This window comes from Hypanus sabinus, chromosome 7 (assembly GCF_030144855.1).
Source record: "Hypanus sabinus isolate sHypSab1 chromosome 7, sHypSab1.hap1, whole genome shotgun sequence".
Classification (NCBI taxonomy): domain Eukaryota; kingdom Metazoa; phylum Chordata; class Chondrichthyes; order Myliobatiformes; family Dasyatidae; genus Hypanus; species Hypanus sabinus.
In genome coordinates, this window is record NC_082712.1 from 142869395 (window position 1) to 142892343 (window position 22949).

The 22949-nt window shown below is 42.2% G+C and overlaps 1 protein-coding gene and 1 non-coding gene across 2 annotated transcripts; both read left to right on the top strand.

The window, feature by feature from the left end:
* Positions 1–598: 598 nt before the first annotated feature.
* LOC132397556 (large ribosomal subunit protein uL15-like) lies at positions 599–19186 on the top strand. Its single transcript, XM_059976377.1, has 5 exons — positions 599–931; positions 8201–8264; positions 8899–8974; positions 13034–13208; positions 18817–19186. Exons 1-5 carry the CDS (start codon positions 599–601, stop codon positions 18943–18945), a joined length of 777 nt encoding a protein of 258 aa, XP_059832360.1. The 3' UTR covers positions 18946–19186.
* LOC132397590 (small nucleolar RNA SNORA3/SNORA45 family) lies at positions 14274–14405 on the top strand. The gene has a single exon (XR_009513404.1). It is a non-coding gene; the product is annotated as a small nucleolar RNA SNORA3/SNORA45 family (small nucleolar RNA).
* Positions 19187–22949: the final 3763 nt, after the last annotated feature.

Below are 22949 nucleotides of genomic sequence, written 5' to 3' on the forward strand. Positions count from 1 at the left end.
TTCTGTATTTCCCTGAGTACCAATTTGGTCCAGTAAACCTATTTCTAAATTTTACAAGGATTATAGACATTAATAGCCAGGGACTGGGCTAGTGCTTGTTTGGTGTGTCAACGTACGGAGGTGCATCGACATGCCAAGGCTCCTTTGGCTCTTTTGCAGTCCCTGAGTGGAGTTTTGACCATGTGAATGTGGATTTGGTTGCCTGTTGCCCCCGTCCCACTTGTTTACTTACCTCCTCACCATCATTGATAGAGCCACATGTTGGCTGGAGGCTGAGCCACTGTCATCCATTTTAGCTGCGGAGACATCGTGAGCGTTCGTTGGCTCATGGATCACTCGGTTTGGTGACCCGTCAGATATCTCTTCAGACTGAGGGTTGCAGTTTAGGTCCGAGCTTTGGTGTGCGTTTGTCTGTGATCTGAGGGTCAAACTGCACTGGACCTCGAGCGGTTCCATCATTCAATGAAAGCAGCTCTCCATGTATGCCTCACTGACAATTGTTGGGAGGACTGACTGCTGTGGGTTATGTTGGGCCTGAGGACGGGCCCTAAGGTGTCAGTTCTCTTCTGCAGAGCTCATTTTCAGACAACCCCTGCGCATGCTCGGAGAGTTTCTCCCAACTTCGCAGCAGCAGTCGGCTTTTATGGGCAGCACCAAATCTTTCACTCCAGCGTCCACGATCCAGCATGGCCTGGCACGGTCACGCCTATTGCCAGGCCTGCGAGAGGTGGAATATGTGACTGTGCACCATGATGGACATTGGGGCCCCCTGCAGCCACCTTATGATGGCCTGTTCAGCATGTTGGAAGCAGGGGATAAGTTTTTTACACTGGATTTTGGAGGCATCCGGGACAGTGTTTCTGTGCATTGTCTCAAGCCTGCCCATTTGGACCCAGACTCTCCAGTGGAAGTGGCACAGCCCCCATGGAGGGTTCGGCCTCCCACCTCCAGACCTTCCTCCCTGGCACCTGCCCGTGAAGGCAGGAGTAGGTTCGACCGAGTTTTGCAGGTCCCTGCTCTTTTGACTTTGTCTGCTTGGGTGAATTCTGGTGGGGTGTGCAGGGAGCATGTGGAGGGACTCCTTAATTTCATTAGGCATAATTCACCCAGACTGTTAAGGGTTAAGTTTGCTATGTATGTTACGTGTTACATTGTATGTTATTACATTTTGGGGGTGGTTTTCTATCTTATTTATTTACAACATCACCATTTTGTTTGCGAGTTAATAAAGTGTACATCAGAAGTAATTAAACTTGCGTCAATTTTTGTCGACACTCCTATAGACCCTCATACACCCAGTGTACAGAAAAATAAACGAACTGTGCAGACAACAAAAGTAAGCAAGTAACATTGTGAACTCAAGTTCACAAAATTGAGTTCACAGCCACGAAGTCAGTCAAGCACAGAGATGAGTAAACATAACAGAGCAGAGAGCTGACCTGGCCGTCCCCCTCCTCCGGCCCCAAAACCCTGACCTTTTCAATCTGACCCGGTGCTGAAATTATCCAAACCTTGTGTCGTAACTCGCTGTCAAACCTGGGCTCTTACCCGACTTTTCCAATTCAGCCCAGTGCTTAAATCAATGAACCCTTGGGATCGAACCCTGCTACTTTGACTCTGCATTGCCACTGCTCGTCTGGCCTCCAAGTCGTCTCCAGCAGCGGCTTATTTCCACTCTCGAGCCTGGGCCAAGCCAAGGCGATTCAGCCCATACACGCCACGTCGCAACCATCCTGCAGCCTCGAGACTTCAGTTCACACCACAGAAATGCCGATTCATCAGCTCCGAAAGGAAAATTAGAGGCTATTGATTGCAATGATCATTTCTGAGAAAAAGTGTGATTAAGATTTTGTTTTGTTTTGTTAAGATGTGCTTCATCAGCAACATCTTAAACTGTGGGACCAGCTGTTCAAATAGGGGAGGTTGGCAGCTAAACTGATTGTGAAGAATTAGCAGGGAAGTGATGCACCATCAATAACTCTCTGAGACGTGAGGTGAGATAGCAGCTTTTATTGACTGGAAGAAAGAACAAGCAGCAATTGACCACCACACTACATCCTGGAGACTGAGGGCTGGGCTCAGGCCTCAATCACCTTTATACCGGGGTCTGTGGGAGGAGCCACAGAAGCAGTCAGCGGGTGTCCAGACAGGTATATGTAGTTCACCACAGGAAGTGATCTAGCTTTTTAAGAGTAGTTGGCTACAATATAACCTCTCTTTAGTCAGGGTACCTGTAGCTATCTACATCAGCTGGGGTCTAAGATCTCCAAGCAACACACACAAAATGCTGGTGGAACACAGCAGGCCAGGCATATCTATAGGGAGAAGTACAGTTGACGTTTCGGGCTGAGACCCTTTGTCAGGACTAACTGAAAGAAGAGATAGTAAGAGATATGAAAGTGGGAGGAGGAGGGATAAAGCTAAGAGCTGTAAAGTTGATTAGCAAAAGGGATACACAGCTGGAGAATGGGAAAGATCATGGGATGAGAGGCCTAGGGAGAAAGAAAGGGGGAGGGGAGCACCAGAGGGAGATGAAGAACAGGCAAGGAGTGATTGTGAGAGGGGCAGAGAGAGGAAAAAAGGGGGGTAATAAATAAATAGATAGATAGATAGATAAAGGATGGGGTAAGAAGGGGAGGAAGGGCATTAATGGAAGTTAGAGATGTCAATGTCCATGCCATCAGGTTGGAGGCTACCCAGAAGGAATATCAGGTGTTGTTCCTCCACCTGAGTGTGGCTTCATCTTGACAGTAGAGGAGTTCATGGATAGACATATCAGAATTGGAATGGGACGAGGAATTAAAATGTGTGGCCACTGGGAGATCCTGCTTTCTCTGGCAGACAGAGTGTAGGTGTTCAGCAAAACGCTCTCCCAGTCTGTGTCTGGTCTCATCAATATATAAAAGGCCACACCGGGAGTGCCGTACGCAAAATACCACACCAGCCAACTCACAGGTGAAGTGTTGCCTCACCTGGAAGGACTGTCTGGGGCCCTGAATGGTGGTGAGGGAGGAAGTATAAGGGCAGGTGTAGCACTTGTTCCGCTTACAAGGATAAGTGCCAGGAGGGAGATCAGTGTGAAGGGATGGGGGGGGGACGAATGGACAAGGGAGTCGCGTAGGGAGTGATCCCTGAAGAATGCAAAAAGTGGGGGAGGGAAAGACGTGCTGGGTAGTGGGATCCCGTTGGAGGTGGCAGAAGTTACGGAGAATTATATGTTAGACCCAGAGGCTGGTGGGGTGGTAGGTGAGGACAAGGGGAACCCTATCCCGAGTCGGGTGGCGGGTGGATGGGTCTTCGTCTGAATTCAGAACTTTGTGGACAGCAAATCCAATAGCATCACAGATGGTTAGTGCAAATGTAATAGCTTGAAAAGCCTGCTTTTGGACTGTAAATCTCTATCAGTCTACATCACGGATAGAACTCGAAATAGGCCAGGCCAAGGGAGGAAAGTTAACATTAAGTCTGAGTGAAATAAGTTTGGGACGGGGGAATAAGGAAATGTTGGAGCACTGGATCTGTCCTGATGGAAATGCTTGGACAGATTCAGGTTCAGATTGATTGATCACATGTAAATCAAAACAAACAGTAAAATATGGTATTTGCATTAACAACCAACACACACAAGGATGTGCTAGTGTCACCACATAGCATGCCCACAATGTTCAGCAAAACAACATGAGCAACAACAGCAACTAAAAACACATGACAACAATAGCAAAACAAGCCCCTTTCCTACCCGGCGTCTCACACAGACACAAACAGACCTTTCTCAGGTCAGGCCATCTCTGAGCCTCCAGTCCTTGGCAGTGGAGGGTCAAAGACACACAAACATCAGACCTCCGAATTCAGACTTCATTACTCACCAACTACGGGTTAGAGACTTCCAGACTCACACGGACCTCTGGCTCCCGTGACTCGCACCCTTTGGGCTTTCGCCTTCTGTCCGTGATCTTTATGCTTCTACCTCTGGACTCACTATGTTCTGGACTTTGATGTCCGCTCTGTTCTCCGGACTTGGCTGAGGTCTGGGTATTAAACCTGGGGCACACCAATCATGGGCTTGAACTTTACGCCTCGACTTCCAGACTCGCACGTGCCTCATTTGTCCTTCACGCTTTGACTTCCAGACCTCCAGTGCAGTGACCTGTTAGGAGGAGCTTTGTGACTGAAGGTAGAAGCTGGCAGTATGGACACAGGATGGAAGACTAAAATGTAGGAAGTTATGAAGGGAAGTTTGCCCAATGAAATGAAGTTTGTGTCTGACTTGAGACAGAGAGTTGATGTTCTCTCATGGATTCATGAGGATGCGTCTGAAACCGGATATTTGCTGTCTGCGAAATAGAGGCCAGTTCACCAGACCACAACAGCACCATCCTTTTTGGGAGGTTTGGTGACCACACCAGGATCAGTTCCTAGTGAAAGAAACATTGCAAGTTCAAAAGAAGGTGAATTAGTGAGTAAGGGGAGTGGGAAAATCAAAATAGTGAATGTTGTGTCAAAAGCTGATCAAGATCAGATGGAAGATATCATAGTGGTTCATTAGCGCCTTTAATTAAATTCATTGTATCAATTCTTTATTCCAACTGATGTGATATAAAGATTATAACACATACATTTTAATTTGTGTTTTGTTAATGTAAAACTTCTCACCTGGCTAAAATAAACAGTTGTCAAGAAATAGACAGAACTTATAAAGATGACTAATCAAAAAGATCTTCATTAAACAATGAACATTTCAATTTCCAGTTGACCAGGTTTCTGTATACAAGACCTTTTCTCACAAACCCTCAGAGCAAGATTTTCATCTGAGTAGGGTAGAACAAAGTTGGGATTAATGGGTTCAATAGATCATTATTTAGCATTTGTGCTTATTGGTAATAGGATTGGGAGTTCATGGGAGTGCTTCATCATCGAGCTTTGCTGGTTTGGAAGAGGGAGAAGATAGGGCCAGTTATCAGAATGGATTGTACTGATAGCCATCGGTTATTTTGGAATGGATCAGCAGATGGAACTGCTTATAAACTTCATTATGGTTTATGTTACAGTAACTAATGAGAGAAGGCTGTGTAGGGCAAGAATCTATTTTTTGATGATACAGCTCAGAAGTGTAAACATTAAGGAATTAAGCCTATAAAAAGACAAGTAAACCAGTGAAGAGAACAGGACTCCGAAATTTAACATAAAACAAAAACAAAGTACTCTGCCAAGGATGGTCCCAAGCCCGACTGTGAAAGGAGGAGGGTTGGTTATGGGGCTAGCAACCTCATCCTGGAATAACCCAGAACTACAGAAATGCCACCAGAAGCTCCAAAGAGCTCATCCCTGGGAGAGGAAGGGTCTTTACAGATAAGTTACAACTGGTGACAACTTGAAAGACTGGCCCTGGAGAGCTGCTGTTGTCGGCCTTTGTCCCCATAGGGGTGATGGACTTAAGTAAGCAAACATAATGAAGTAGCATTGGAAATGATAACGGATTCACATAGATTAAATAGGGAGAATTTACTCCCCTTCAGAGGTGGGCTCCAAGTCCAGAAGAATCCAAAAGATCTCTCACTTAGCTGTAACACTGTTATGAATCTTCATGCATTGTGTAATCAGTGAAACATTAAAGGTACATATTGACGTAAAATACGAGGAAATCTGCAGATGCTGGAAATTCAAACAACAACACACACAAAATGCTGGTGGAACACAGCAGGCCAGGCAGCATCTATAGGGAGAAGTGTTGTCGACGTTTCGGGCCGAGACCCTTTGTCAGGACTAACTGAAAGGAAAAGTAGTAAGAGATTTGAAACTTTCGCGAAAGTGTTACATTGCGTATAGCTTGCTGGCCCTTGTCAGTTAGGGCTTTGACTTTAGGAAGAGGTTAATTATCTTGCAGTTAAATCTATCCTTGCTGAGACCACACTTGGAATATTGTGTACAATTATGACCACCCTGTAATAGGAAAGAAATCATCAAATGGGAGAGGGCAGATTTATGAGAACGCTGCCTGGTCTGAGGGCCCGAGTTATAGGGAGAGTTCGTTCATGCTGGACCTTTACTCCTTGGAGCATATTAGTGACCTCATATAAATTCCTAAAATCATGAGGGGTATGGATAAGTGAATGTCAGAATTTTTCCCCCAGGTTTGGTGGGCTAAAACTAAAGGGCACAGATATAAGAGAGGCGCGTTTATTTGAGACCGGAGAGGTAATTTCTTGATGGGTAATGGGTGCTGGGAATGAGCTGCCAGAAGAAGTGGTCGAGGTGCGTACGATTGCAACATTTAAAAGGCATTTTGACGGTACACGGAAGCGTAAGGACGTGTAGGGGTTATGGGCTGAACACGGGCAACCGGGACTAATTAACATGTCGTGGCTGGCAGAGACCTTTGGGACCGAAGGACCTTTTTCCATGATATATTATTCTATGACTCATCCTATCAAGCAGAACCACTCACATCTATCAACATCTCCATGTGCCAGACAGAATACTCTCGTGTCCTCTAAAGGGCTTATTTGCAATAAATTACATTTTAAACTGCAAGCACCGTCTAATCTCGTTCAGTTTGGAGCCTCAACGATTCCCCCACCAGATAGCTCCGCCCCGCAGACTGAATAATTAAGACAACGTAGCGCAGGCGCTCTCCAACTCTGCCAAATCTCGAATAAATCCGCGAGACTTCCATTCTCGTTCCTCTTTACGTCACAAGCCAAGATGGTAGGTACTGCTAGTTAGTTGGCACCGATCTAAGTGCTTTGAATCCGGCGGCATCGGTCGCTCGGCGCCATTCGATTAGGACATAACCTGTAGTAATTCTTATGGCGTCTTCTCTGGACAGCATGGGTGGTTATTTCAGTCAAGGGTTATGTATAATGTGGTGAAAATTAGCTTCGCCGCCGTGTACTCGCGGCCTAGTCCTCAGAAGCGCGGGGTTTTGGTTCCATTCGTAGGCAGAGCATTGACCTTCTCTCCCCGCGGCAGAACTCAGTGGTGCCTCGATGCTGTAGGTTCCTGCGTTGTTCTCCTGGCGAACTATAAACCTCATTCATCCAACAGAATCTTGCTCTAGTAACAAATTTCCTTCCTGCATGTACAAAGATGGGCAGGTCTGCAAACTATTGCAGTGGTTCACCTTCTGACTGATTCTCGAGCACATTCAAACTCAGTTTTTATTAGAGCTTCGCGCATGAACATAATGTCGTTTAATTAACTAAATGCCGGGAGTCTAAAAGGAGCAATAAACAATCGTATTTGTTAGAACTTTCATTATCTGGTCGTGGATGATTGGAATAGAGTTCTAAATCGAATGATTGTTTCTGGGATGTTCGGAGTTGTTGCCATAAAGTCTCGTCGGGAAGGATCAGTCGGATATGTGTTTAAAACAATGAGAAATAGAAACGAGAGTTGGCTACTGTAATTATTACTTTGGGGTCAGTAAAGTATCTACTGGGCCCATCGTGCCTTGCTGTAAGGTGGCTGATGTTTTTGACGTCCACCTGGTTTGTTAACTTAGAGACTGGAAGTGAAGTGGAAATGTAACTGAGTGCTGTTAGAAGGGTGTAAGGATTGTTTATTTTAATATGCAGATATGCGTTTTGAGTTCACTTCATATTAACTGAATTCCAATTGTAATTGAGGTTTGTTTTAAGTTGGATTTCTGTTCATTGTGATGCATGAATATAGATGGTAATGGGAAAATGCTGATTTCAATTTTGTTTCTTGATCACTGAGAATGGTAATCTAGTGTGAAGAGGAAAATATCAAAAGCCATAAGGTCATTATTTGTGTCTCAGATCATTGTAATGTTGGTCAAGTAACTTAGTAGTGGTGTACTGTGGTTTGGTGAATGCAGATTTGAATTTATTTAATAATGGTTGACATTGAAACATGCAGTGAAATGCATTTTTTTGCCCAAGGATGTACTGGGGGGTGTTCACAAGTGCACCACACATTCCATTATCCATGTAGAATCTTAATGTTTCTGCAGGGTGTTTTGCTTGGAATCAAAGACTAGTTGGATAACTTCATACTTTTTACCTTTAAAATGCACATTGCTAATATGAGTGGTGAATTCAATTTGCATCAGTAGTGGTATTATCTAGCAAGTGTATGATATTTCATATTTCTGCAGTTAAAAGTACGTGCACCATAAAATGCAAATGATGTGAGGGTATTTGATTGTCAATGACTTAAATATTTTAAATTCTTTCAGCCAACTAGGTTTAGGAAAACCAGGAAGCTGCGAGGGCACGTTAGCCACGGTCATGGCCGTATTGGTGAGTCAAAAATTCCAGTCTTTTTGTGTTTATGCATATATAGTGTATGTATGTATATCAGGGCAGCTGCTTGGAGCAAACAGTTTTGAAATAGTGTCAGTTGTGTGTGTTTTCTGCTTTAAAAAGCAGAGATAGTTGACAAGAAGTAAGTAGTAAGACAGTTCAGAGCTGGCTTGTTCATTGAAGTTTCAAAATTTAGCAATGACCAGGAGTGAAAATGAAATTAGGAACTACAAAGAATTTGGGAAATATTGACAATCATCTTGAATATTACAATGATAATGAAGACTTGGAGGATGCAATTGTCAAAGCATTGAAGGCAGTCCATTATCTGCATGAGGTATCTGCTTTTTTAATTTAGTGGATCAAAAGAACACAGTAATGCACTGGATGAATTCCTCTGATAACTATTAGAAGCTAATGCATTGCTTAATAGTAGTGTTACAATTTCTGTACTTCATTTAAATATAATTTGTTACTCAATTAAGTGGTAGTTAGTCTTGTATCTAACGATTTCAAAGAAATTTCAGATAACTTGGGCCAAAATGTACTAGTCCAGATTGTGTCCCAATGAACCAGAATCTACTGTATGAGTTGTAAATAATGGGTGTTTAATGGTATTTTGTCATTTAAGGCAAACACAGGAAGCATCCTGGAGGCCGAGGCAATGCTGGTGGAATGCATCACCACAGAATCAACTTTGATAAATAGTATGTATTGTACAATTAAGTATTTTGATCAATGAAGTGGGAATATTGTAGCATGTGGTATTGATAGGATTATTGATAGCAAGAGTAAAGACGTGTTAAAGAAACATGCTGTCTCAAAATGAAATGTACTGTTTCAAAAGCTGGTTGCCTTAACTATTAAAAATCAGTTAGTTTTTCAGTAGTATGGATTTCAACATTTTAGCTGTTTATTCTTTTCACTGCCCTTTCAAGTTGTTCGACATTCAAAATTTACAAAGATTTGAATTGGATCCTGGGGCTCCTTGTTGTTCTGATCGCTTGCAGTACTTAATGATGGACTGTTAACTTTATTCATTGGACTCTGTTCAACATTGGTAATCTTTTGATTGAACTGCATCTCGACAGTAAGAACAAAACTACATAGGAAAAATTTCTACACACAGATCCTGCAGATGCTGGAAATGTAGAGCAACCTGCAAAATTGCTGAACAAGCTCAGCGTGTCAGAGCATCTACAAAAAGGAATAAACTGTTGATATTTGGGGCCGAGACCCCTCTAAACTGAACAAGAAAGGGAAATGAAGCCTGGATCAGGTTCTGGCTTCTTCCTTTCCAGAACTGATGAAGGATTTTAACCTGAAATGTTGACTGTTACTCCCTTCTATATGTGTTTGAAGGACACCTAAATTGTCTAATACAATGTGCTATGCAAATGGTAGCTTTATTTGTTACTTATCGTTGGTTATCTGAAACTAAATTGGAGCTTGCCTTCTCACCTGAACTTGCCTATTACCTGTTAGCTTGTGCTCTTGTCTGCTTAAATTTTAATTCTGGCTTCTGTCTTAGTCCTGATAGTTTTGGCCTGAAATATCAACTGCTGATTTCCCCTTCTATAGATATCTGCAGAGTTCATTCAGAATTCTGTGTTGCTCAAGATTTCCAGCACCTGCAGAATCTTTGTGTCCCCTCAATGCATACCTTTAAGTCCTTATTTTGTTGTTTCTTTTTCCCCTACCTGTTTTGGCATTCTTGTAAATTGGTTTTGGAATTCAACATGTCTGATAACTTGGAATCAAAATTGATTTATTTTTCCTAATTAATATATGCTACTTTTGTGAGACTGCTATTAAAGGTTGGTAATGAATGTTGGATTTGCTCTTCAGTAATGTATTGCAGATTCGCAGTGTTGCATTTGGGTTTGGCTGAGATCTTCTACAGCATAATTTTTTTTCTTCCCATTTCACTGAATAGAAAATTTCAAGTGGATATGACTATTAGTAATTTCTGTTGTGCTCCTGAAATGTGTTAACATGTACAGCCCGAAGGTAAAATGGTTTGCCTGGGGCAGAGATTTCAAGCCCTTAATTGAAACTGGGCTTTTGTGCCGATCCATGTTCCAGATTTGATACAGTAAGATTAGTGGTAATCTTACTATAATGTAAATTTGGCTTTTTTACCAAATTTGGACAGGTAGTTAGTGACATGAGTCATGGATACATGAATTGTGATATTGCAGGAATGGGGTTGAGGGGTGGCAGCTCGTCAGGGTAGTGATACTTACAGTATGATAGAAGTGGAGGTAAGAGTAGAGGGTGATGCATTGTTGAATCATAGCAGTATTTCAAGAGGATATCTTGGATATGTGCAGTGAGGTCTTGTGGTTATAACTTTACCCTCCCTTTCCATTTTAACATTGAAATTGTACTGCAAGACCCAAATAGCCAGCAGAAATTATGGGAGCATGTAGGTAGGAATTTGCAAGCTATAGGAATAATGAATTTGCAATAGATAACTTTTTAATGTTGACTGGGATTAGGAATTGAAAGGGACAGGAAAGTTTACTGAAGCAATATGTAGATGGCTTTACTGGAGAAGGGGCAACACCTTGACCCCAGTGAGGCTGAACACATTGGGGCAAGTGGCAAATATTCTAATTTCAGGGTAGTCTTGGGGAGAGATAGAACTTGTCCTCTATTGAAGTCCTAATTTTGATGGTACCAGACAAGAAATGTGAAAAGTTGGTTGGAAGAGGCCTCTCGTAGTTGAAGACCTCTTCCAGAAGGAAGAGTTTGGGCAAATGTGTACCTGTTGCAGTGAGGGTGAGGCGGAGAAGATTAGTGGAAAACTGGTCAACTAGAAATACCGAGGGTCTGGTCAGGAAAGGGAAGTGTGCCGAGTAAGTCAGTTAACATAATGAATTAAGGCCATGAGATACTCCTGGCAGGCGAGATAAATTCCTGAAAGCTCAATCTGGCAATCTGTGAGTGAATATCTAAATTGATCTATTTGCCTGTTGTATTTGTCATGAAGGATATGGAAGCTATTGTTTGGGGGGGGGTGAAGGGTCAGAAACGGTGATGTGCTGGAACACATCAACTTTACAAAGGAGGGGACATTAGATGTCCTAAAACAAAAGTCTGGATAGTGACAGCAGTATATATCCTTGGTTGTTTTTGTGAAGTAAAGGATGAGATTACCAGTTCTCTGGCAGTTCTGTAACTTCATTAGTTGAGGTATGGGGAGACTGGGTGATACAAATTTTGCATTTTAAGGAAGGTGGGTAGGAATAATCAGTCAGCCTTGCTTCAATGCTGGAGAAGTTTTTTGGAATGCAAGAAGCTTACATTTGGAAAGATAAAGACAAAATTGGGGGTCATCAGCATGTCTCGGTGGGGGGAGGACTCTCTGAAATTAGATTTTTTTTATTTTGGAGGTGGTAGGCCTTTGAGGATCCACAAGACAGGGACAGGCTCATCTGGAAGGTCAGAAGCAGGATTCATTTTAAGTTATCTTTTTGAAGATGAAATGTATAATGGAGGAGCCTTTGTGTGTTATTGGAGTGTTCTTCAAGATTAAATGGGAATTGGGCAAGGAGATGGCAGTTGAAATTGAATACAAATGTATTTTGGTAAAATAAGCCAGGACAGTGTGTGGTGAGCAACAGGGCCCTGGGGAGTAACAGAATGATGGAAGTGCTAATGTAGGTAGGCAGGGTATGTGAAAAGGCCATGAAGCTTGCTTTAATTGATGCATTGAGTATAAAACTTAGGAAATTGTTTCTTGATCAAGACTTTGGGTTCTGTGTACACAAGAATGATGAGATTAAGACTGGGAGATGCAGAAAAAAATTCACGATACATTAACTGATTATTGTAAATCTGGGCAGGCTGGGACTAGAGCAGATAGGGCTCACAGGTAATGTGAAGTACACAAAGTTAAGAGCGTAGATAGCCAGAGTCTAGCTCCTATGGCAGAGGTGTCCAGCCTAAGGCTCGATACAGATGAATGGCTTTAAAGGAAATCTAAGGGGCAAATCTTTCACAAAGTAGTTGATAGCTACCAGAGGAGGTGTTGGTGACAAAAATAAATGCCTTTTAAGATGGTGAATGAGCTAAGTATAGGAATGCATGCAAGTGGGATTAGTATAAGTGGACACAATGGTTGGCCTAGAGCTGGTGGCCCATGGACCTGTTCCAGTACTACATATTGAAATATTTAACCACACCTAGAGCATGGTTAAAGAATGGTAGGGTCCATATTTTCAGTTTCAAACGTTTATGCAGGCTTGTAACTAATATTTCCAAAAGTAATGGTGCCAGTGTAATCCCTCCCACTGCAGGAACATTGGGGCTGACTAATTGTACGGTAGTTGGCTTTTATTTTGCCCCTTTGTTTGCCATCACCCTTCCTTGGATGTACCTCGTTCCCAATCTTGGATCCAAATACCTTTCTGCCCTCCCAACACTACTGTTGGTGCAAAGATTTTTAGTTGACATCCCATTGATCTGAATTCATTGTTAGAGATGAACAGAAGCTAAAGCTTTTCAATAGATGCAAATAATAAAGCAAAATTGGTTGTCCTAGAGTTTGATTTGAGATAAATTGAGTTGTCCCTATGAAATGGGAATGAAGAAATAATTCCTTTATGGTTTTAATGATTGTTATATTTGTAAATGAACATGGGTGGGGATAGAGAGAAGTACACTGAATTTTCTTGAAGTACTAGTTGCAGCAAAACAATTTGTATAAGTTTTGTTTATTTAATGCTCTGAGTTTGATTTTCATCTACCATATTTTCCAGTCACCCCGGTTACTTTGGGAAAGTTGGTATGAGACATTACCATTTAAAGAAAAACCAGTTATTCTGTCCTACCATAAATCTGGATAAGTTGTGGACACTGGTCAGTGAACAAACCAGATTAAACTATGCTAAGAAGCCGGAAGGACCAGCCCCTGTCATTGATGTTGTACATGCAGTAAGTAGTACACATTTTTTCCTAATTTTAGGGGAAGTTGTAAGTGATGGGTCAGAGAAATGAATTACCTTGTGCAATGCATGAAGTCATCAGCACCCTTGTTGCCAGTGGGTAGTAGTTGGGCTTCTTGAATTAGTGAATAGGTGATCTGAAGTTTAATGCTCCGCATGTGCTCCTTCATTCTCCCCTCCTGGACTTTTAATACATTTGCTGATGTAATGTTATCAGTAACACCAATTTAAATATTATGTATGACTTTGTTTTGTTCTGACATTCCATTTATCTGGCACTTGTTTTTTACCCCCCCCCCCCCCCCCATCCTTTCTTTTGTCAATGCATGCAAACACATTTCCCTATTCCACTTGTATTCCTTTTGCTGATCTTTTTGCCCTTTTGTGATTTCAGTCCTGAATTTTGTAATCTGTGTCTAGTTTTTTCAGAAAAGAATCACATAATGGCATGGTGCTAGAGCAGTTAATATACCTGGTTCATGGCACCAGTGACTACTGTGTAGCATTTACGCATCCTCCCACCACGAAGGTGTGCTTCTGTTAGTGCAAAATTACTCACCCGAGCTAAGTAGAAAAACGAATGGGGGGGTGTAGCTGTTAGACACTTTAGAGTAATTTGCAGAGATAATGAAATAAGGTAACTGGTGCAATTACTTTGGACTGCCAATGACAGTGGTGGAGGCAGATATTTTGGGTTTCTTTTGAGAAACTCATGGATAGGTACCTGGAGCTTAGAAAAATAGTGCTATGGGTAACCTCGGTAATTCCTAAGGTAAGGACATGTTCAGTATAGCTTTGTGGGCCAAAGGGCCTGTATTGTGCTGTCGGTTTTTTGTGTTTCTAATTAGCGATGCACAGACGTGTTCACTTGTGACTTGGGCTAATTGCTTTTATCATACACATGTATACTTTGCAATAGATTCTGACTTCCATATTTGGTATAATTTAGGTCTGCACAGTTTCTAGCTCATGTGGCTCTGCGGTTGGAGGAAAGCCGCAGTGATGTGTGTAGAGGCATCTGGTGCAGGGCTTTCAGCAGACAATTGTTCTACAATTCGAGGCTAGAGTCACATCCTTACACTTTCCGTTGTCTTGATGTGCTAGAGTTCTCGAAGAGTAATTACTGATACTATTCACTGGCTGTAGCTCCCTGATAGTGCAGTCAGTCACCAAATTAGTGACATGATTAACTCTGCGACATATACTACTTCTATTAATATATTTGCGTCCTAGTTGTGCTTAGAAACATAGAAAGCCTACAGCACAATACAAGCCCTTCGGCCCACAAAGCTGTGCTGAACATGTCCTTAACCTTAGAAATTACCTACGATTACCCATAGCCCTCTATTTTTCTGAGCTCCATAAATGTTCATAAATCCTGCCTCAGGATCTTCTCCATCAATTTACCAACACTGAAGTAAGTCTTGCTGGTCTACAAGTTCCTGGCTATCTCTACTCCCTTTTTTGAATAAGGGAACAACATCCGCAAACCTCGAACTTCTCCCATCCCCATTGATGATGCAAAGATCATTGCCAGAGGTTCAGCAATCTCCTCCCTCACCTCCCACATTAGCCTGGGGTACATTGCATCTGGTCCCGGTGAATTATCCAACTTCATGCTTTCCAAAAGCTCCAGCACATCCTCTCCCTTAATATGTGTGCTCAAGCTTTTCAATCCTCTGTAAATCATCCCTACAGTTGCTAAGATCCTTTACTGTAATGAATACTGAGACAAAGTATTCATTAAGTATCCAGCGATCTCCTCTGGCAAAAGTGACACTTTTGCACTGTCACACTTGATTGGTCCTATTCTCTCACATCTTATCCTCTTGTTCTTCACATACTTGAAGAATGCCTTGCTTTTCCTTAATCCTGTCCACCAAGGCCTTCTCATGGCCCCTTCTGGCTCTCCTAATTTTTCTTGAGCTAGCCCTATAATCTTCAAGATCTCTATCATGGCCTAGTTTTTTTGAACCTTTCGTAAGCTCTTGACTAGATTTAAACAGCCTTTGTACACCATGGTTTCCTATACCCTGCCATCCTTTCCCTGTCTCATTGGAATGTATTTAATAAGCAAAACCCCACGCAAATATCCCCTGAACATTTGCCACATTTCCCTGAGATCATCTGTTCCCAATTTATGCTTTCAAGTTCCTGCCTGATGTCTTCATATTTCCCCTTACTCCAATTAAATACTTTCCTGACTTGTCTGTTCCTATCCCTCTCCAATATAATGGTAAAGGAGATAGCACTGTGATCACTATCTCCAAAATGTTCTCCCATTGAGAGATCTGACACCTGACCAGATTCATTTCCCAATACCAGATCAAGTACAGCCTCTCTTGTAAGCTTATCTGCATAATTGTCAAGAAACCCTCCTGAACACACCTAACAAACTCTATCCCATCTGAACCCCTTGCTCTTGGGACATGCCCATTGATATTTGGGAAACTAAAATCTCCCATCACAACAACCCTGTTGCTATACCTTTCCAGAATCTGTCTCCCTATCTGCTCCTCGATGTCCTTGTTACTATTGGGTGGTCTATATAGAAAAAAACAACCAGTAGAGTTTCTAACTTCCATCCACAGAGACTCGGTAGACAATCCCTCCAACTTGCTCCTTTTCTGCAGCCATGACACTATCTCTGATCAGCAGTGCCACGCCCCCACCTCTTTTGCCTCCCTCTGTCCTTTCTGAAACATCTAAAGCTTGGCACTCAAAATAACTATTCCTGCTCCTGAGCCATCTTAAGTCTCTCATGGCCACAACGTCATAGCTCCATGTACTGATCCATGCTCTAAGCTCATCCAGTTTGTTCATGATGCTTCTTACATTAAAATAGACACATTTCAAGCCATTGGTCTGAACATGACCCTTCTATCACCTGGCTATCTTCCCTCTCACACTGTCTCCAAGCTTCCTCTATTTGTGAGTTAACTGCCTTTTCCTCTGTCTCTTTAGTTTGGTTCCCACCCCTGAGCAATCCTAGTTTAAACTCTCCCCAATAGTCTTAGCAAACCTCCCTGCCAGGACATCGGTCCCCCGGGATTCAAGTGCAACCTGTTCTTTTTGTGTACAGGTCATTCCTGCCCCTTGCTCCAATCCCTCATCCTCTCTCTAGCTATCCATCCCTTAGGATGATAGTTTCTTTCAGTCAGTTAGTGGGGTTTGAGATGTGCATCCTGGAGGGGCAGCAGGGGCAGAAGCTCTATTGGGGTGCTTCCTATGCCTTTCATCTGTTGCCTCTACGAGCTTGTTCTCAGCAGCGTCCATGCTTTTCCCAATGGTGTCCCTGCGCTGTGAGTGATCTTGAGCCAGATCCTCCCATGTTGATGGAGCAATGTCAGCTTTCTTGAGGCTCCTGTGCAGAACATTCTTGTTCTGTAGTTGCTGGCCTCGTTTTATCCTCTACTTAACTCTATTTCTATACTCACTGTCACGTGGCACAGGCAGTGATCCTGAGATGGACCAGTGGTCCTGTTTCTCAACTTCCTTCCTAACTTCCTGTAATCTGCTTTCAGGACCTCCCCCCTTTTCCTGCCTATGTTGTTGGTACCAATATGTACCACAACCTCTCTGTTCTCCTTCCCACTTCAGGATATCTTGGACGAGTTCAGAAACATCCCAGTCCCTGGCATCTGGGAGGCAAACCCTACTTCTTCCTATGTCCACAGAATCACCTGTCTGACTCCCTAACTATAGAGTCCTCTATTGCTGCTGCCATCCTCTTCCTTTTCCTGCCCTTCTGTGCCAGAGGCATGGCCGCTGTTGGTTCCCCTACGTAGGCTGTTCTCACACTCCCTAAACAGTACTCAAGCAGGAGTACATATTCTCAAGGGGTACAGCCACAGGGGTGCTCTTGCCCTTCCCTCTCCTGACTGTTACCCACCTATCTCTCCTGAGGCCCCGGTATGACTACCTGTCTATAGCTCTTCTATCATCTCACTTTTCCTGACCAGATGAAGGTCATTGAGCTGCATCTCCAGTTCCCTAATGCAGTCCCTAAGAAGCTGCAGCTTGACGCACCTGGAAAAGATGCTGGGAGTCTCCTGGACCACATCTGACACTGAGCACAGAAGGGCAGCCTGCCTCACCTCAACCCATTATCACTGAAGCCCTGTTGAGCCCAAGCCTTCCTACTCCGTCGCCTCACTCCTCCAACACCCACTCTATAGCGCTCTCCTTTTAAACTCCTCTTACCAAGGATAAGACTCTTCAAGAAACCTGTTTTTTTTTAATTGACCCATGATATGGCCAGAAAACAGATTTTTATTAGATTATAATTTGGATTTGAGCTTTAGATTTGTATGCCATTGCTTTTGATTGTCACTCATTGATTTGGCCTGTGCAGTAGCATTTCAATGCAAGCTTCTGTGTGACCTTCAGTGATAGATGGATACATGTAATTATTACATTTTATCTGTTCCAATGTCCCCAATTCATCTGTCAGTGCAATCAGTTTGTCAGTTTAAATTGAGAATCTGTTTCGGTAAAACTATTGGTGAAATGCATACAAGTAACCTTAAATGCCTTTTGTCATTGGTATCAGATAAGAATTTCCATTTTTTAACCGATTGTAGTAAAAGTTGCTAGTGTATGTTTTGGACAGCAGTGTTCCGGAGATCTCATTACATGGGAAATTAAGTTTGTAGTCTGTGGGGAGATCTGGAGGTATATTGAGAGGTGCAGATAGGGTAGACGAGGAGTATGTTTCCCAGGGCACAATGTTCAATAAACAGAGGGCATGCATTGTAGGTGAGAGGCAGAGGGTTCAAAGGGGGTGTGAGAGGCAATTTTTTTTTAATACTCTGTGTTGGATACCTGGAATGCACTGCCTTGTATGATGGTAGAGGAAAATAAATTGGAGGCTTTTTTAGGAGATGTTTAGATAAGGCGCATGGATGTAAGGAAGTTGGATGGATATGGGCAATGTGTAGGTAGAGATTAGTGTCAGGATGATTTTGGTTTGCTTTTAGCTGGTACCCTGTTTCTGTACTGTATTGTTCTGTATTCTAAATCAGTAAACATTTGAGTAGCATTTGCTGTAAAAAGGTGTTAGCACATTGCCCAGTCAGAATCAAAAGGTTAACAGAATGAATGACCTCTGTGGTATTCATTAAAGCTATCCTATTCTCCTTTGGCCAGTTTCCATTCTTACATTATTTTTAATGTAATTCCATTCTCAGTTTTAATTGTGATCAATTGTGTATATTCATGTGCAAAATAAGAAATGGCATCTTAATAGCCTTTACCATCTGGTACTGTCCTGTTTTACAGAAGTTGATTTTGTTTAGATTCTGGCCTGCTTTATTAACCTTTGAGAGGCTCTTTGGATGATTTTAGTTGTTAGATCCATTTATCTTTTATCAAAACAACTTTTTGTAATACAGTAATTATAAATTAACCTTGAGTGCTGTGAGGAGCAAATGGAAAAAAAAATATAAGCACACTTAACTCTTTTTAACATAGAACTACATGTTTTTGTTTTGGATACATTCTTTGACCTGATTTTTAAATCAGAGGTACTACGTTAAGAGGTTTAAGTTGGGAAGAAATTGTTTCTTTTTTTTAATGATCTTGTTTTTGTTTTTCAGGGTTACTATAAAGTTTTGGGCAAAGGAAGACTTCCAAAACAGCCGGTCATTGTCAAGGCTAAGTTCTTCAGCAGGAAAGCTGAAGAGAAAATCAAAGAAGTTGGAGGAGCTTGTGTATTAATGGCATAAACTTCAACTGGATGCAAGAATTAAAGAAACTGTCACTTTTAATTGTGGTCTCTACTCTTAATTTTCCTTGTGCAGTGGGAGAGCTTATTTCTTCCTCTTGTGACCAAACTTGAGGCAATAAGTGGGCTTTCATGTGGCCTCTGTCTCAAATACTGAGTTAATAACAAGCAAATTTATTTTCTATAAAGAATGTATTATAAAGAATTATCTTGGGCTGGATAAATTAAAGCATTAAAGTGTTGCCAAGCTTACTGGAATTAGATTTGAATGGAGATTAGCATTGGACTTGATTATTCAATTTTGTCCCTTGATTTTAGTTGACCTCCCTCTAATATAATATTGCTTTAAAACATTTCAATACACAAAGTGCTGCACCTCCCCATGCCCCTCCTCCCGCCCCTCCTCCCTCATACCATTCAAGGCCCTAAAGAGTTCTTCTAGGTGAAGCAACACTTTGCCTGTGAGTCTGTTGGGGTCCCATATTGGTTCAGTGCTCCCAGTGTAGTCTCATGTATATTGATGAGACCTGGTGTAGATTGGTGCTTGGTAAAGTGGTCTCCCAGTGCTCTGTATGCCCAAAAAAAGCAGGATCTTCCGGTGGCCAACCATTTTAATCCCACTTCCCATTCCAATTTGTCTATTCTTGGCTGCCTCTATTGTTGTGATGAGGCCACTTTGTTGCCTCTATTGTTGTGATGAGGGGTGGAGAAACAAGACCTTTATTCTTTCTGGGTAGCTTCCAATCTGATGGGATGAACATTGATTTTTGTGAACTTCTGGTAATACTGCATCTTCCTTCCTCCTCTTCTTTCCCCCCCCCCCACTTTATTGTACATCCCCTTTCCCCCTCCTCCTGGTTTCACCTTCCAACTGTCACTTTGGATTTCTTTCTTTTCCCCCCCACCATCTTGAAAATGATACTTAATTTACCTTTCTACTGCTGGTTTTAAGTGAACATGTTGCTGTTCCAGACACGTGGTGAGAGCTGGGGTTTCTGATCCATGGATCTACTGCTCCAGTTCTGGGTGTGTGCGAGAGTAAACTGGGAATGATTGAAAAGTCAGTGTCAGCCAACACCTTTAAGATTTATTTCACCATGTTTCAAAGAAAAAGCCTATTGTGATGGAAAGTAATTTTATATCAAATTGTTCCTTGGTCTCAGCTCTAAACAAAACCAAGTTTGAACTTGTAGTTACTACACTAATGCAGGTGATGTCCTGTTAAAACTTTTGCATCTGCTCCATTTTGTATCTATAATGTGATACTTCAAATATCCCCTAACCAAAGATGAATCATTTAAAGACAAATGTCTGAAAAAGGTGGGATGGCTAAAAGAACCCCACCACTTGGGACATGCTCTCTTAGTACTGCCATCTTCCAGCTGCTTCCCCTCTGCCATCAGATTTCTGAAAGTTGGATAAATGCTACTTTTGATTTATTTCTTACTGTATTTTGTATTGCACTAGCCTGGTGGCACAAACCAAATTTCATGATATGTCAGTGATCATATACCAGATTCTCGTATGTAGGTGTATCTGGATTTGTGCTCTCCCTGCCAGAAGAAAGGAACGATCTTCACCCTATCCACTTGTGTTGCACTTGCAGGGAGCTACAGGCTTGTGCCCAAGGTCCCTCTATGTAAATTTCCTTAAGAGTCCTGTCATTTATTGTATACTTTCCCTCACAAATTGCATCTAGCTTAAACTCCTGCTCTGTCAGGTATCATTTGCTGCCTTCCAGTTTGTAGTATGTGCAAACATGCCTGATCATTATAGAACACTGATCTCAGGAACACTTGCCACCACTGACAGCTGATTTTTGCATCTAATGTAAACTCAAGTATCCCATGTGACTGTCACCCTTAGTTACTTTAATCACCTCAGTCAAATTTGTGAAAAGGCCTCTACACCTGCTGCACAAAGCTGTTATGCTTGACCCTACCTGTACTGGTGTAAAGCCCAATAATTCCCCTTTCCTTTGAAAGGAGCAATATTGATTATTCTAGTGTTCTCTTAAGGCCTCTACTACTGTTTTGCTTACTGTGCTATCCTGGGATAAATGCCATCTTCCTAAAAAGGCAAAATGCCAAGAAATATTGACAGCCATCCATTCCCTTGGTGAATTTGAATGCAAGGTACAGCAGGACCTTGCCACTTCTATTGGATCCAGCATTAAACTATTTTGGCCTTGAGTGAATGTGCCTTTTGGCCAGTTAAACTAGCAGGGATTTCTGCAGAATAGCAATGGCTGGAGTTTTTGGGAGCAAATTGGATAGATGCACCCCAAAGAAGTATTCTAAAGGTAGGAAGACAGCCATGGGTGACAAAGGAAGTCAAAGGCAATATAAAACCGAAGGAGCACATGATTAATTTACTGTGAAGCTTTTTAAAACCAACAGAAGGGAACTAAAAAAGCCGGGGGGGGGGGGGGGGGGGAAGATGAACTATGAAGGCAAGCTGGACAGTATTTCAGATATGGTATGTAGTATGAAGTAGGTGATCATGGTGACTGATTTCTTGGCTAAAGTGGTTTGCCAGATTAACAGTGTAGATATCAGGCCACTGGAAAATGATGGTGGTGCAGTAGTAACAGGACAAAAGAAATGGATGAACTGAGTTTTGCATCAGTCTTCACTGTAGAAGATGCCAGCAGTGTGCTGCTAGCTTGAGAGTATCAGGGCAGAAGTGGGTGCAGTTACTACTGGTAGGAAGAAGGTGCTAGAGACCTGAAAGGTCCAAATGTAGATGAGTTGTGAGGACCAAATGGATGACATACCAGCATTTTGAAACAAGTTTATAAAAAAGTGGAGCATTAGTAATCTTTCAAGGATCACGAGATGCTGATGGACTGGAAAATTGCACGTGACTCCACTATTCAAGAGGGGATGGAGGCAGAAGAAAGGAAATTATATTGTATGCCTTCCATGGTAATTAATAGTTTCCTTACCTTGAAATTTGAAAATCTTGCCTGACAAATCTGTTGGGCAAGGAAATACAAGCAGGATAGATAAAAGAATCTGGATGTTGCATACTTGGCTTTTGAAAAAAGCTCCTATCAGGCAGCCAATTTGTGTCTAAATTTGCCTAAGATACAAAGATCGGTGGAGGAATGGGTAGTGTCGAGGAAACAGACTTAGATAGTTCAGGGGAATGTGCAAAGAAGTGGCAAATGAAATAGAATGTGGGAAGTGTATGGTCATACACTTTGGAAGAAATAAACTGGCAGACTATTATTTAGATGGAGAGAATTCTAAACACAAAGGGACTTGGGAGTCCTTGTGCAGGATACCCCATAGGTTAACCTCCAGGTTGAGTCAGTTGTGAAGAAGGCGAATGTAATGCTGGCATTCATTTCTAGAGATATAGAATACAAGAGCACGGATGTGATGTTGAGGCTCTATAAGGCACTAGTGAGACCACACTTGGGAGTATTGTGTGCAGTTTTGGGCTCCTTATTTTAGAAATTATATACTGACATCAGAGAAGGTTCATGAGAATGATTCAAGGAATGAAAGTATGAGGAATGTCTGGCAGTTCTTGGGTGTATTCCCTGGAGTTCAGGAGAATGAGGAGGGATCTCATAGAAACATTCCAAATGTTAAAAAGCCTCAACAGATTAGAAAGCAAAGTTGTTTCCTCTGGTAGGGGGTTATAGGACAAGAGGGGTGACTTCAGGATTGAAGGGCATCCTTTTAGAACTGAGATGTGTAGAAATTAATTTAGTCAGAGGGTGGTAAACCTGTGGAATTTGTTGCTGAGTGGCTGTGGAGGCCAAGTCATTGGATGTATTTAAGGCAGAGATAGAGAGGTTCTTGATTAGCCAGGGTATCAAAGGATATGGGGTGAAAGCAGGGGAGTGGGGATAGCTGGAAGAATTAGATCCACCCATGATTGAATGGCAGAGCAGATTTGATGGGCTGAATGGCCTATTCTGCTCCTATATCTTGTAGTTTTATGGTCTTATGCTTGACAAGAGTCCATGTATTACAGTAAAGATACGAGCAT

Bases quoted from the DNA above. Each gene is read 5' to 3' on its own strand.
- LOC132397556 (XM_059976377.1), top strand. From the start codon at position 599: ATGCTCGGAGAGTTTCTCCCAACTTCGCAGCAGCAGTCGGCTTTTATG. The intron at 8,265-8,898 runs GTGAGTCAAAAA...TTGTCATTTAAG, and splicing joins CCACGGTCATGGCCGTATTG to GCAAACACAGGAAGCATCCT. The intron at 8,975-13,033 runs GTATGTATTGTA...CATATTTTCCAG, and splicing joins AGAATCAACTTTGATAAATA to TCACCCCGGTTACTTTGGGA.